Below are 14,701 nucleotides of genomic sequence, written 5' to 3'. Positions count from 1 at the left end.
TGCTGCGCCTCCTCCCTCCCTCTCCCCAGGGCCTGGTTTCCAGGGCGGCCCAGGGGCGATGGGTGGGCGACAGTGTTGCATCTCACAGGTGAATGCCACCGTGCCCCTGCTGGGCCGCTCCGGGCTGCTCGGGGAGCTGCGGAACAACCTGTTCACCGACGTGGCCTGTGGCCGAGGCAGGAAGGCAGACAGCACCTTCTGCATCACGTCCTCAGGGCTGCTGTGCGAGTTCAGTGATCGGAGGCTCTTGGATAAGTGGGTGGAACTGAGAGTAAGTACCTCTTTCCCGGTGGATGGGGTGGGTGGGGGCTGCCCGCGCCTCAGCTCAGGAGAGGACTGACGCCCGTGGCTCCATACAGGGGCTGGGCCCCCTGCATGCAAGAGGGGACCCCAGGAGGAAGAGGCTTGAGGGAGCCAGAGCTTGGCCCAGTTCCAGCCCGAGCAGATCTGTGTAACTGCCTCCTCCCTGCTCTTTCTGTCTTTCTTTCCCTGCTTTCCTCTTCTGCTCAGAACACAGACAGCTTCACAGTAAGTGGTGCTAGACTCTCCTCTCTTTCTCATGCTGTTCCTTTCTCTTTGCTGGGCTTTTCCTATTTTGTTCTCTTTGCCAAAACCTCTAGTGCCTTAGAAGGCTCCTGGACTCCCATCCCCCATCTGCACGTGGCTGTGAGCCCTCTGCCGCCTGCTGCTGGAGGGCGGGGCGTCTCTAGATAACAGCTGAGGGGCTCGGGCCAGAGCAGCTGGGCTGCTTTCCCCTCGCCCCCTGCCTTGGCTGGTGTCTCCTCTTGGCAGGTGACTGTTGAGGAGGGGTTGAGCGGGTGGCCATGCTGACTTGAGCCCCTCTGCCTGCAGACCACCGTGGCCCACTGCATCTCTGTGAGCCAGGACTACATCTTCTGTGGCTGCGCCGATGGCACCGTGCGCCTCTTCAACCCCTCTAACCTGCACTTCCTCAGCACCCTGCCCCGGCCCCATGCCCTGGGGACAGACATTGCCAGTGTCACAGAGGCCAGGTGAGCTGTGTGGGCCCCCTGCCTCCATTTCAGAGCCTTACTCCGCACCCAGCCTTCCTTGCCTGTGCTTCAGAGAATAAGATGAAGGGTGTATCGATACCCCCAAAGATTACAGGAACATCTCTGCACACACACAAATGTGGGTTTATTGGTACACGGCGCACTGTGGGGGACCATGGAGTATCTCAGTATGTAGGCGTTAGGAGGGGCTTAGTGTCAGATTTGGGCTTGTGTTAGATGATTTTAGGGTTGGTTCCAGGGACTGACGTTTTGCTCTGGTTGGGTGCTGTGAGGAAGTGGGGGCAGTTCTACAATTGGACATTTAATTTTATTTGAAAGGTGGAAGGAAAGGTATGGAGCTAAAGCTGTAAGTGGTAAAGAAGTTGCAGTCAGTCCTGAAAGATGGAAGACGGTGATAGTTGGTCATTTTTGGGGTTTGTCCAGTGATATTGTTTTTATCTGTCTCAGACACCACTACAGAGTGGTCTTGTTTTTGTTTCACTCCGTCATGACCACAGAGTTACCTTGTCTCACGCTGGTGTTCTGTGACGTCGTTTGTGTTCATCAGGAGAGGCACCATGGCCCAGCAGCTAGTGCTGGTTCAGCTCCTAGCTGAGAGCTGTCAGAGGCAGCTATTTCCTCTCAAGCAGCTGCTTCCAAACCTCCGGGTCTGGAGGGGGCTCCCGTGCTCTGCTCCTTCCTTTGTGGGTGGACTTCTGTTTTCATTCCCCTCAATCCCCCATTTCGTCAGCTCCTCACTCACCAGTTTGCTCTGTCCTCTTCCCCACAGTCGCCTCTTCTCTGGAGTGGCGAATGCCAGGTATCCAGACACCATTGCCTTGACCTTTGATCCTACTAATCAGTGGCTGTCTTGTGTATACAACGACCACAGCATTTATGTTTGGGACGTGAGGGACCCCAAGAAAGTGGGCAAGGTGTACTCGGCTCTGTATCATTCCTCCTGCGTCTGGAGTGTGGAGGTAGGTGGGCTGACTCGAGACTGAGCTGGTTTGCCGGGACACCAGTGTGAGGACAGAAGGTGGGGATCCCCAGGTAGAATGTTATGTTCCTGCCACCTCCTCATTTCTCCAGCAACATCCCTGTGTGTCCACATACCTTCAGATGGGTCCTGAGGGTTGAGCTTGAATTTGAGTGCTTATATGTCTCAGGCTTCTTCCAATGTGTCTCCGTCCATCCTTAGCTTTGCCTTGTCCTGGGCTGGGTGATCTTGGACGAGTTACTGAACTTGACCGAGCCTCATTTCCTCAGTGGTGAAATGATGTACCTGATTCATCTAATTGTTGTAAGAATTAAGTGAGATAATGTGAGTGGGAAACATAGATGAGTGCCTGGTACATGGTAGATGCTTGGTTAAAGTGCTTTCCCGCAGTGATTTGAAGAGTATCTCATAGCTACGGCTTGCTTACCACGTGACAGACGGTGGGCTAAGCCTTGGCCAGCATCAGGCACGGGACTCTGCTCCCTAAACTGGAGCTCTGACTTTGTTCCCTCTGCCCCTTCAGGTCTACCCCGAAGTGAAGGACAGTAACCAGGCCTGCCTACCCCCCAGCTCCTTTATCACCTGTTCCTCTGACAACACGATCCGCCTGTGGAACACAGAGAGCTCTGGGGTGCATGGCTCCACCCTGCACCGAAACATCCTCAGCAATGTGAGCCATGGGGCCCCCACTCCACGCCTAGCACCCACGTTCCTTCGCCTTCACACCGCCTTCTCAGGAACTGGGTCCCCAGACCTTGATCTTCCGGCTCTTATTTGGCCGGTCCCTGCGAGCCAAGGCTTTGCCTTGTCTGGCATTCCTCTCCCCTTGCTTCTGTACTGGGTCAGGCCTGCCTTATCCACTTCTCCTGACCTGCTCCACTAGGACCTCATTAAGATCATCTATGTGGATGGGAACACTCAGGCCCTGCTGGACACTGAGCTGCCCGGGGGAGACAAAGCTGATGGGTCCCTGATGGATCCCCGCGTAGGCATTCGCTCTGTGTGTATCAGCCCCAACGGACAGCATCTCGCTTCTGGGGACCGTGTGGGCACACTCAGGTAATGCCAGGTCTGGAATGGGCACTGCCCGCCTCTCATGGTCTGGGCTGGGGGAGTCAGTCCCCAGGGATAGAGCTTTTGAAAAGTCTGGCTCTAAAAGGTTGGGGAAAAGATATTCTTATACTAGGGAAGGATAATTATAGTGAAGAAGCCCAGCAGAAACCATCCCAATCAAGTAATCAGGCTTAACATCCTCATATCAACATCACAAAGCCCATAATGGTGCACTAAGAAGGACATAGCCTTTTTTCTGTGGTATTCTTGCCAAAAATGCAGAAAACTCAGTCCTGTCATGAGAAAACCACAGACCAACTCAAACTGAGGTACGTATGACAGAGCATCAGTACTCTTCCAAAGTGTCAAGGTTATGAAAGGTAAACAAAGACTGAAGAACTGTTACAGACAGGAGACTGAAGAGAAATAACAACTCAGTGCAGTTTGGGCCCTGGGTAGGATCCTGGATCCAGAAAAAGGATGTGGCAATACTGGTGAAATTCAAATAAAGCCTTTGGTTCATAGTATTGTACCAACGTAAATTTCCTGGTTCTGGCAACTGGACTGTTGTTATGTAAGGCGTTAACATTAGGGAAAGCTGGGTAAGGGAAATATGGAAACCCTCTGTACTCATTGTAACTTTTCTCTAACCTGAAAGTTCAAAAATAAAAAATAAGCTTTCAAAAAGTTTAGGGGAGAGGATGTAGCAGAGGAAGCAGAGTGAGGCTCTCCTCCTGCAGCCTGGCAGTGACCCCCTCCCTCCTCTCCTCATCTTTGCAGGGTGCACGAGCTACAGTCCCTAAATGAGATGCTGAAGGTGGAGGCCCATGACTCAGAAATTCTATGCCTGGAGTACTCTAAGCCGGACACAGGTAAAGAGGATGCCTGGTACCCAGCCCAGAATGGCACAGGGCTCCTCCAGTCCTGCTAGTGCCACTTAACGTCTGTCCTGGCTGTTGGATGTGGGACTGAAAATCCTTTGACTCATTTGGTGTCATTGCAGGTTTAGAGGAGGACAACTCTATCCCTTCTCAGTGGTTCTCTTGGTTTAGGGATATGGGGCTCAGTTCCTTTTTGCTGGACCCAGATAGAGGCCTGCTCTGGGCACTCGTGGGCTGATGGATTTCTTTCAATCCCAGGTCTGAAGCTTCTAGCATCAGCGAGCCGGGACCGGCTGATCCACGTGTTGGATGCTGGACGGGAGTACAGCCTACAGCAGACGTTGGATGAGCACTCATCCTCCATCACAGCTGTCAAGTTTGCAGGTAGGGGCAGGGCAATTGAGATACATTCTGCCGCCTACTACCGACATCTCCCCCTGCCCCCCCCACTGCCACCTGTGTCCTGCCTGCATGGGAAGGGTATGCCCGCCACAGTGGCATGTGGGACCGCAGCTGGCCGGCCCAGGGCTGGATGGGAAGACAGGTGGAATATAGAGACTCTTAGTCCAGGGGACCCTGAGCAACCAGGTTGGCTGAGAATGGGGAGAAAGGAAGGCCTAGGTTTGGAGGGAAGCGTCCTGATTTAATTGGTTGTCTCAGCCTTGTAGAGCAGCTCCATAGAGGGAACACGGGGAGGGAAGCGGAGGGAAGGCCGGCCTGCTTGTGGTGAGGGCAGTGGGAACAGCTAGGCCCCCTTCCTCCATAGCCAGCGATGGGCAAGTCCGCATGATAAGCTGTGGAGCAGACAAGAGCATCTACTTCCGCACTGCACAGAAGGTGAGGTTACTGGGTGTCCCTGAAGGGGGCAGTGGGTTTGTGGGTGGGGGGTGGGGTCGCTACGATTCCCCTACCTGAGGTTACGAGAGGTGAAGGGCGGCAAAAACAAGGCTCTCTGGGTGTGGTGAGGCATTTGGGCGTGGGGTCTGCCCTCATGCTCCACCCCTGCAGTCTGGAGATGGAGTACAGTTTACACGGACACACCACGTGGTACGGAAGACGACCCTCTATGACATGGATGTGGAGCCCAGCTGGAAGTACACAGCCATCGGCTGCCAGGATCGAAATATTCGGTGGGCATCCCTTTCTCAGACCATCTGACCACATTCCTTCCTGCCCAAGGGGGTCAGCTCTAGGCAGCTCAGCCCTGTGTCTATCTTTTTGTCCAGGACTTTGTGCCCCCTTGAGCGTACAGAATGAGCACTTTGCCTCACCCAAGAGGTGGTAGCCCCTTTGGTGTTGGGGAGTGGCTTCCAGAGAGAACAGAGCTGCGGGTGAATGCTGGCTTTGCTGCCACCCAAGTGACCGTGACCCCCTCCTCATGTGAATGAGTGTGTTTCTTCACAGGATCTTTAACATCAGCAGCGGGAAGCAGAAGAAGCTGTTTAAAGGGTCGCAGGGTGAGGATGGCACTCTGATTAAGGTAAGGGCCCAGTAGGATGGGCGTTGGGCTAGAGAATGGGAGAACGGGGTGCTGGGCGGAGAGGGACTGGTGCTTCCTGTCCTCGTCCAGCTGTATGTCCCACTCCTCAGGTGCAGACAGACCCCTCAGGGATCTACATTGCTACCAGCTGTTCCGACAAGAACCTTTCCATTTTTGACTTCTCCTCAGGCGAGTGTGTGGCTACCATGTTTGGCCACTCAGGTGAGTGTAGCCCTGATACTCTCCCCCTGGAACTTACTTCTTTCTTCCTTTAGTTTACTGGTCCCAGCAGAACTGTCTGTCCCTCCCCTCTAGCTAACCCCCTGTGTGTTGGGACAGACACTTGGCTGGGACTTCAGGGGGGCTCATAGGCCATATTCTTTGTTCTTCACAGAGATTGTCACTGGCATGAAATTTAGTAACGACTGCAAACATCTCATCTCCGTGTCAGGGGACAGGTGAGCAGAGCCAGCTTCCCTGAGACACAGATTCTTCCTCTGTGCCACAAACACACTCTGTCCCTCCCCTCTCTTCAACTCAGTGATGTCTTGGGAAGTAGGGCTGAACGGGGATATTTCTTGGCTGGGCCTGACCTGGCACTGGAGAGCGGCTCTGGTCTCCTTGCCAGCCTGTGGAGAAAGGGGTACTAGAGGTGTTGCCACCCACAGAGACCTACCTACTTACTCCTCCCTCACCCAACTCTGTGGCTTTACCCCAGCTGCATATTTGTGTGGCGCCTGAGCTCTGAGATGACCATCAGCATGAGGCAGCGTCTGGCCGAGCTGCGCCAGCATCAGCGAGGGGGCAAGCAGCAAGGACCATCCTCTCCCCAAAGGGCTGCTGGACCCAACCGGTGAGAACAGGGTGTGGGGTATGGACAAGCGGTGGGTGGGCATCCAGACTGCTCGCTGTGATGGCACGGCTCCTCCTCCTTGCTGTGGACCTGCCATTCAGAAACTCTGTATCTCCCAATACCTGTTTCTCACACGAAGACCCAAGACGTTGGCCTCTTCCCCTATTGAGTCTCCCCTCCCCCTGACCTTCCTTGTCTTGGACTCAGGCACGAGGCCCCATCGATGCTATCTCCTGGACTAGCTCTCTCATCAGACAGTGACAAGGAGGGAGAAGACGAGGGCACTGAAGAAGAAGAACTTCCAGCCCTGCCCATCCTTGCCAAGGGTACCAAGAAAGAGCCAGGTCTGTGGAAGTGTGATGTGGGCCAGACAGGCACCAGTTGGTGCAGTGGCTAGGTGTGCCCTTTCGGGGGCTGCGGGGGTGAGAGCAGTGTGAGCTGAGGAAACTGGAGCATTGTCGTAGCCTCGTAGGGCGTGGGCTGCTGTGGGACCAGTGCTGCACGGTGGGTGGGCGCGAAACTCTCTCTGACTGCCGGTCTCTGTCTAGCCTCGGTGCCCAGCGCGGCCCTGCCCCGAAGCCTGTCCCACTGGGAGATGAGTCGGGTGAGTCACCATCGTTAAAATGTCCTTCCAAGGTTACAAGAAGTGAAGGACGGTGAAAGCAGGGCTCTCTGCACCTGGGGAGGCATTTGGGCATGGGGTCTGCCCACGTGCTCCACCTCTTGTGTCCAAGGAAGGGGAGCTCGAGCCCCTGGGCTGGTTCCAGGTGAGGGGTGATGAAGTCCAGGTGTTTCCTCCCTGTGGCCTGCAAGGATTAGTCACCACTAGGGGAAGTACTCCGCTTGTTCAGCCTCCTGGGGGCCTGGGAGTAAACAAAGAACATGTTGAGGTGGGGAGTAGAAAAGGGGTCTAAGCTGAATGGTTACAAGGAAATTTCAAGAAAGTCAAAGGGCCAAAGAACTGAAATCTGGAGAAACTGTAGTTCTAAAGACCCAGGTGAAGAGATAAGCTCAGAACTTCCAGAAGAGTTAGAGGGAAAAGGCCTTAAGAGGACCAGTAGCTGAGTGGCAGCTTCAGGGTGGCCGGGAGGAGGATGAAGGCTTGCAGAGGCTGCCCAGCCTTCCCTTGTCCCACGTCAGGGTTTCAAGCTGCAGCACCTTTCACTGTCAGCAGCAGTTTCATGGGATGATGGTGGTGTGGTGTCTGGTGCCTTCTGACTAGGCCATGTGTCTCAGGCCAGGGCCACTGGTTTGTCCTTGGTGCTGTGAATGGACTTGGGGCTGTCCTCAGAGTGGGGGCCTCTTAGAGACTCCCAGCTCTGAGGTGTCCATGACACCGGTGAAGACGAAGACCAGAAGGTCCTCTAGGACAGGACACAGAGTGAAGCCGAGAGCCTGAACTCTGGAGCCAGACCACCTGAGCTGTAACCTGCAGGCAGACTGTCTGTGGGAATCAGACAAGTTACTTAAGGCTTCTGTGCTTCAGTTTTTCCATCTGTACATGTGAGGCGAATGGTAGTGCCTCCTTCATAAGGTGGTTGTGAGGATTAAATGAACTAATACGTGTAAAGTGCCTGGCACACAGTCGGTGACGTGTGAGTGTTTGCTAAGACTGTTGTGTGATTGTTACTGTTACTCCTCTCCCACCCCCTCCCCACACCAGGCACAGGAAACAGAGGAGTTCCTGGATCCAGCTCCTGCAGCCAACCAAGGACCCAGAAGAAGGGGGCGCTGGGCTCAGCCAGGCGTGGAGCTGAGTGTTCGCTCCATGCTGGACCTGCGGCAGCTGGAGGCGCTGGCCCCAAGTCCTCGGGGCCCTAGCCAGGACTCTCTGGCGGTGAGCCCTTCAGGGCCTGGGAAGCATGGTCAGCAGGCCCCTGAGACCTCACGTGCTAGCCAGGTGAGCCCGCTTTCTCCCAGCGAACTAGAGATCTCCAAGCAGCTTTAGCCAGCCTTGTGCCAACAGCTGGGGCCTGAGCATTGGTCCAGCTGTGCTTGCTCTGCCTCTGTGGGACGTGGGTAACCTGAGCTGCAAAGTCAGGTGGGGCTGGCTAGGCCATGCGGTACGGTGCTTGGGGTGCAGAAGCAAAGGGTAGCCTTTGTCCTGGGCTGGGTTCCTTGGAGGGCTCATGATATGAAGTGGTGGCTGGAGGTTGGCAGCCCAGAGTGCTAATGTAGTTCTTCCAGAAGCTCAAGAACACTAGTTGGAACCCAGCCTGGCTTTTCGGTGTCTGTCCTCAGAGTCGGAGCTTCCCCCAGAATTGGTGCCCACTGGATCCTTGCCCACCTGCACCTCCTCTCCCAGACCCTGACTCACGTCAGCAACCCCAGTGATGTTTCCAGAATGTGTGTTTCCCTTTGTGTGTTTCCAGAATGAAAAGCGCCCCCGGCCTCAGGCTTCCCAACCCTGTTCCTGCCCCCACATTATCCGATTGTTGTCCCGAGATGAAGGGGTCTTTGCCCAAGAACTGGAGCCTGCACCCATCGAAGATGGTATTGTCTACCCGGAGCCAAGTGACAGCCCCACCCTGGATACCAGGCAAGGGTCCTGCAGACTTCTGGGGCCATGCACCACCCGCCTCTTCTTCCCTTCCCTCCGAGGGTTCTGTATTTGGGTGGGGGGCTGGCCCCAGGCACTCAGGGCTTGCCCACCACTGCCTCATCCCCAGTCCTGCTCACGGGTGGGGCAGAAGGAAGGCAGGAGTCCAGTGGGGCAGCTGCTCACCGTTGCTCACTGCCTCCTCTTTCCCCTCTTGGCCTTTCTGGCAGTGAGTTCCAGGTGCAGGCACCAGCCCGAGGGACCCTGGGAAGAGTGTACGCCGGCAGCAGGGGCTCAGAGAAGCACAGCCCTGACAGTGCCTGCTCCGTGGACTTCAGCAGCAGTCGCCTTTCCAGCCCTGAGCATCCCAATGAAGGTGAGGCTGCAGCCCTGAGGGAGGGCCGGGACCACGCAGGTCAGTGGACTGAGGTGGGAGTGGAGGCTCTGGCGACGGAGGGGTGCAGCGTGATGCTTCTCTCCCCCTCCCCCACATCCAGACTCCGAGAGCACGGAGCCCCTGAGTGTGGATGGCATTTCCTCAGACCTTGAAGAGCCAGCCGAGGGTGATGAGGAAGAGGAGGAAGAGGAGGGAGGCACCGGCCCCTACGGGGTGCAGGAAGGCAGCCCCCATACCCCGGACCAGGAGCAGTTTCTAAAACAGCACTTTGAGACTCTGGCCAATGGGGCTGCTCCAGGTGTGGTCACATTCATTGGTCACCGCAATCTACCCTTCTTTCCTCCTTGCCCCGCTGAGAGGGAGGGTCCAAGGGCAGGCCATGCCTGGGGGCTGCCTTCTAGGGGAGGCAGAGTCTGGGCAAGAGCTTGCTTCAGTCCCTGATTTCTGTCACCCTGGCAGGGGGCCCAGTCCGGGTACCAGAGTGGACAGAGTCTCGGAGCATCTCCTCACGATTCCTGTTGCAAGTGCAGAGCCCCGCACTCAGGTACTGTCCCCACAGCAGCTCACTTTCCTACAAGGAGCTCCAGCTCTCCTAACCTCGCAGTGCTCCCAATAGGGTCAGCCCTGTGCCTGGGGCAGCCTGCAGCCCTCTTCTCTCCAAGGCTCTGTCTTCCATGCCCAGCAGCATTGTGCACTCCAAGTTTTGGGACAGCTGTCCTGGCTGGCTTTGTGCCTTCCCTTCTCTCCTAGTGCCTCTCTAGTGCTGTGAGAGCTTCTCCCCGTCTTGGCAGGGAGGAGCCCTGAGCCTTCTCTGGGCCTTCTTCCACATTTCCTCCCTAGGGAACCATCCCCGTCTTCCTCAAGCCTGGCAATGGCATCGAGGCCAGCCCAGGTGCCGCAGGTTTCTGGCGAGCAGCTGAGAGGCAATGGTGCCAATCCTCCAGGAGCACCCCCGGAGGCAGGGCCTTCCCTTGGGAACCCTGGCCCCCAGCAGGCAGCCCCTGTGCTGTTGCCACGACGCCGTCTCAACCCGGACAGTAGCTGGGCCCCCAAGAGAGTGGCCACAGCCAGCGCCTCAGGTGGACTCCAGAAAGCCCAGTCGGTGCAGAGTCTGGTGCCACAGGGTGAGGAGCCTAGGGGGCTCAGCTCTAGGTGTGGGGAGCGTGGAGCCCATGGGCGTGCTAGAGGAAGGTGGCCTCACGTGGACCTGATGTGTCACTGTGCTTGCCAGTGGGAGCCCCTTAGTGGGTATGTGCAGGGCACAGCAGCTCCTGGAGAGTTGAGCCTTAGCACCCGGGACGCCGTCCTCACCACCTGACCTGTGTATGTCTCTGTCTCCCCTGCAGATGAGGCCCCTCCACCAGGCCCGTTGCTCTTACAGGAGATGGAGGCCCAGGGGCGCCTGTGCTCCCTGCCCCAAGCTGACAGCCGTCTGTCTCAGTCCCACTCCTACCAGAACCCCACCACCAGTTCCATGGCCAAGATATCCCGCAGCATCTCTGTTGGGGAGAACCTGGGCCTGGCTGCCGAACCTCAAGCTCCTGCCCCCATCCGAGTCTCGCCACTCAGCAAGCTGGCCCTGCCCAGCCGGGCTCACCTGGTCCTGGATATCCCAAAGCCACTGCCTGATCGTCCTACCCTGGCCACATTCTCACCTGCTACCAAGGGCCGGGCCCCTGGTGAGGCAGAACAGCCTGGCCCCCCAGCGGGCCTAGCAAAGGCTCAGAGTACATCTGAGAGGCGGGCCTGTTTGGGGGAGGGTGCCACTCCCAAGCCTAGGACCGAGGGCCAGGCTCAGCCTGGGCCCAGCAGTCCCCGTGCCCAGCAGCTGCCGGTCAGCAGCCTCCTCCAAGGCCCTGAGAACCTGCAGTCCCCACCCCCTGAGAAGACTCCCAGCCCTGTGGAACGCACCAGGCTGGGGGCGGCCCGGAGCCGGGACTCAGGTGTGCACAGCTCCCAGCTCTCATCTCCTTCCCCGTCCTCTCTCTCCCGTGTCTGTTGGCCAGTCTCTGGCTCCATCCCATGTCTGTGCGTCCAGCCTCTGGCGTATTTTGTCCTGTCTGCTCCTGTTTCGGTCCATTAAGTCACACTCCGATGGTGAGACACTCCTGCCGACCTTCATGATCTCCCTGTGACCCACTTGCCCCTTCAGTGCCTTCCAGCCCCTGGGACTGGGGCTGGAGCTGGCCCTTTCCTCTGGACCTTGTTTCCTGGGTGGTGTTGGGAGGGTGTCGGGAAGGAAGGAGGCAAGAGGAAGGGACTGAGGGCGTGCGATGCTGGGTGGGGTGGGGGTAGGCCTCTCTTCCTCTGAGTGACCCCTGGGTGGGGAGGCCTGAAGGGGCAGCTTTGCTGGGCCTTACTGAGCTGTCTGTCCCTCCCAGAATCAGCCGTGAGCCTGGAGCAGTGCGAACAGCTTGTGGCAGAGCTCCAGGGCAGTGTGCGCCAGGCCGTGCAGCTCTACCACTTGGTACGTGTTGGGTACCCCCCGGCGGGAAGACAGAGCAGGTCAGGAGTGCTAGCTGAGTATCTGTAACATAATAAGGCTCTTCCAGCGACGGGTGGGTGGAGCAATTAAGAACATTCTGGGTAGGTGAGTGGGCTAGAAGCCAGGCCAGGCCTCGTGAACTGAGCACGTATGGGTCATTTCTGGCTAACAGCTGGAGACATCCTCAGACAGGAGGGTGGGGTGTAGAGAGCCCACATGTCCTAGTTTGCTTAGGACCATGCAGCTTATGCCTGTTGTCCAAGTGTAATTGTTAATAGTATCCCTTTTCATATTCAAAACTGACTTGGCCACCTTAATCATAGGGGACAGTCCAGCAGGGGCCAAGATTTGAAAGAGGAGTTGCTAACAAGATGTAGATGGTGCCAGATCTGACAGTCACCCCCAGGGTCTGCCTCTGTCCCCTAGCCTCTGGTCATACTTGCTGGTCTTGGAGTGTGGAACTCCCAGCCACACCTAGCAGGGCATGCAGTCCCTTCTTTGGGGCAGGCTGGACGCCGGCAGGGCCCCTCCCTTTTCTACATCCATTGACAGTCCCCTCCACTGTTCCTCCACCTCACTTCCGGGGTCCTGTTGCAGGTGGCCAGCTGCAAGACACCCTCAGCAGAGCAAAGTCGCATCACCCAGCTCCTCAGAAACACCTTCTCCTCCGTGCGGCAGGAGCTAGAGGCCCTGGCCGGGGCCGTGTTGTCCAGCCCAGGTGGGAGCCCTGGGGCCGCGGGCACCGAGCAGACACAGGCTCTGCTGGAGCAATACTCAGAGCTGCTGCTTCGAGCCGTGGAGCGGCGCATGGAACGCAGACTCTGAGTTCCAGAAGCCTGTCCCAAGTGAATGCTCCCTCGATTCCAAACTGCAGCCCCTCCTCCACTCACCAAAACCTGTGGGGTTGCTTGGAGTGGATAGCAGGGATCAGTGCTCAGAGGGGAAGCAGCTTTCCCAGCTGTTCCTCATGGGGTCCCTGTATTTATTAATTTATTTCCCTGACTGTTGCCTCACTTTCTTGGAACTCCTGCCTCCACAGCCCCTCCAGTGGCTCACGCAGGGGTAGGTCTTGGGCCTTTGTCATCTTGGTGCTGTGAGGAGTAGGAGGGCAGCCTGCCTCATCTGGGGGAAATCGGGAAAGGCTGGCCCTTCCTTCTGAGAAGCCATTTGAAATTACTGCAGGGATCAGCTCCCTGGGGTGGAGCACACACAGGGTATTCAGTGGGGTAGAGGTGAGAGGTGATCTGGTATCCATGCCCTTTAGCCAACAACGGAGCTTCACCTCTACCTCCACTCCCGCCCCCCCCCCCCCAATACCAGCTGCACTCCCCTGGCTGCCAGAGCAGGGGTTGTTTTTCCCCACTTGCTGGCAGTTCAGAAAGGCAGAGCCCTCTGGCCCTCTGGAGCACTCCCAGCCATCAGGAGGCTTGAGTTGATATCAAGGCCCAAGCCGCCACATTCCACTCCCGTTCCCCCTCCCAGAGGGCCCTAGCATTGTCTCTTCTTGTGCCCCCTCTCTCCTGGCCGGAACTGTGGAGCCAGCTGTGGGACGTTGCTGCAGGACAGTAAAGCCTTCTGCTGGGAAAACATGAAGCCCTGGCCTTCTTCCCTCAGCCCCTTGGCCTTCCCTGTCTTCCATCCCTGGTCCCCAGTAGGCTCCTGGAGCCGAGGCCACCTTCTCCCTGCATCCTGAGTGATGCTCAGTCAGAAGCCTGTGTTGGAACTTCCCTCATAGTTTACAGGGCGCTGGCCCACCTTCTAAGAACCTTGGCCGCAGGTGAAATCTAAACACACACACCCACAAGTTGAGTGTTCACTGCTAGAGCACTTGGCTGGCTGATGTGTACCTGGTTTCCTCTCACGTCCCACCCTAGCTTCACCAACCTGGCTCTTATCACAGAACATGAAAAGGGAAGGAACACACTAAGCCTGAAATCTGGATTCTTAGTGTCCACAGCCTAGCTGATATGAGGTGGCCTCAAAGGCAGTGCTGGGCACCCAGGGGTGCTGGGCTCCCAGGGGTACTGGGTACTGGAGGTTGAAGAGAGGGAGGCACATGGGACTGCAGCAGGGGCCAAGAGACACACTGGAAAGGTGGTAGGTGGGACAGGTAAGTGGCAGAGGTCAGGGGATAGATTAGAATTAGAAGGGCAGTTTTAGGGGTGAGGGGAAGGAACTAGGGCACAGTGGGCCAGTAGGACCAAGTAGTGAAGCACTTGTTGAAGAGTTGGGGTGAAGAACATGTGTCTCTAGGCCGTACTGCTTCCTCTGCCTCAGGTAAGTCAGGGCAGCTCTACCACAGCTCCAGGCCACAGAAGTCCATTTCCATATGGGCTCTGCTGGCTCTGTAGGCGGAGGCTTAGCAAGAAATTAGATTCTGAAGGGTGCGCAGCTCTGTTTCCATCAGTCACCTGAACAGGTGAAACCTATTTCACCCTCACTCTTCTCTACTACCACCACCTGCTTGGCCAATGTGCAAAGAAATCCTAGCCCAAGAACTCTCACAGCTGAGTGGACCCCGGGAGGGGCTGCAGCTGCCCTTGTCAGAGTTAGAAATCCACTCCCACCGTACCCCTAACCCGCACACCAGCCGCAGTCCACCTCAAATGGGGTTCAGGCCTGGCCCTCTGGGCTGGGTTTTTGGCCATCCTCAGCCAGTCTCTCTTTCTCTCACGAGGAAGGAGCTACACTGCTGCCAAGGTTTGTGAGAAGGTGGCCGCCCTTCCCCTACCCCCAGCCCAGCGTGGGGGGCGGGGGTCTCGTGGCCGGCGCCCGCCCCCTTCTGCATGTCTGAGGCCACCGGCGAGTGCCGCCCCCGTTCAGATCTGCCCTGACCCAGTTTTGAAAGCCCCTTATTTATAACTTTTATACTTTGTCCAGGCCATGGCGCTTCCCTCCTCCCCAGGTCTCACAGGGCAGAGGCTGTTTTTAACATGTCCGTTTGTACTGATGTATGAACTCGTCAATAAACACAATCATTTGCTAACCCTGGGTTGCCAG

At 56.9% G+C, this 14,701-nt stretch overlaps 1 protein-coding gene across 4 annotated transcripts in view; it reads left to right on the top strand.

Moving 5' to 3' along the window:
- The window catches only part of MAPKBP1 (mitogen-activated protein kinase binding protein 1), a 52,505-nt gene extending 37,827 nt beyond the window's left edge, over positions 1–14,678 (top strand). For 3 of the 4 annotated variants that reach the window (XM_007115324.4, XM_055088301.1, XM_028495448.2), the window contains 24 exons: positions 89–271; positions 853–1,013; positions 1,804–1,993; positions 2,537–2,683; positions 2,897–3,072; positions 3,847–3,938; positions 4,206–4,331; positions 4,714–4,784; positions 4,956–5,077; positions 5,352–5,427; positions 5,538–5,649; positions 5,822–5,885; positions 6,146–6,280; positions 6,488–6,624; positions 6,829–6,884; positions 7,944–8,180; positions 8,653–8,819; positions 9,050–9,195; positions 9,317–9,514; positions 9,676–9,760; positions 10,057–10,340; positions 10,563–11,159; positions 11,598–11,683; positions 12,299–14,678. In XM_007115324.4, the coding sequence (XP_007115386.1) occupies positions 89–271; positions 853–1,013; positions 1,804–1,993; positions 2,537–2,683; positions 2,897–3,072; positions 3,847–3,938; positions 4,206–4,331; positions 4,714–4,784; positions 4,956–5,077; positions 5,352–5,427; positions 5,538–5,649; positions 5,822–5,885; positions 6,146–6,280; positions 6,488–6,624; positions 6,829–6,884; positions 7,944–8,180; positions 8,653–8,819; positions 9,050–9,195; positions 9,317–9,514; positions 9,676–9,760; positions 10,057–10,340; positions 10,563–11,159; positions 11,598–11,683; positions 12,299–12,526 (3,876 nt within the window). In that variant the 3' untranslated portion in view covers positions 12,527–14,678. The remainder of the gene's footprint in view (positions 1–88; positions 272–852; positions 1,014–1,803; positions 1,994–2,536; positions 2,684–2,896; positions 3,073–3,846; positions 3,939–4,205; positions 4,332–4,713; positions 4,785–4,955; positions 5,078–5,351; positions 5,428–5,537; positions 5,650–5,821; positions 5,886–6,145; positions 6,281–6,487; positions 6,625–6,828; positions 6,885–7,943; positions 8,181–8,652; positions 8,820–9,049; positions 9,196–9,316; positions 9,515–9,675; positions 9,761–10,056; positions 10,341–10,562; positions 11,160–11,597; positions 11,684–12,298) is intronic. The other variant, XM_007115325.4, reaches the window with a different exon arrangement.
- The last annotated feature ends 23 nt before the right edge of the window (positions 14,679–14,701 follow it).

The sequence above is a fragment of the Physeter macrocephalus genome, chromosome 11 (genome assembly GCF_002837175.3).
Source record: "Physeter macrocephalus isolate SW-GA chromosome 11, ASM283717v5, whole genome shotgun sequence".
NCBI classification, from domain to species: domain Eukaryota; kingdom Metazoa; phylum Chordata; class Mammalia; order Artiodactyla; family Physeteridae; genus Physeter; species Physeter macrocephalus.
This window is presented reverse-complemented; position numbering and strand designations above follow the sequence as displayed.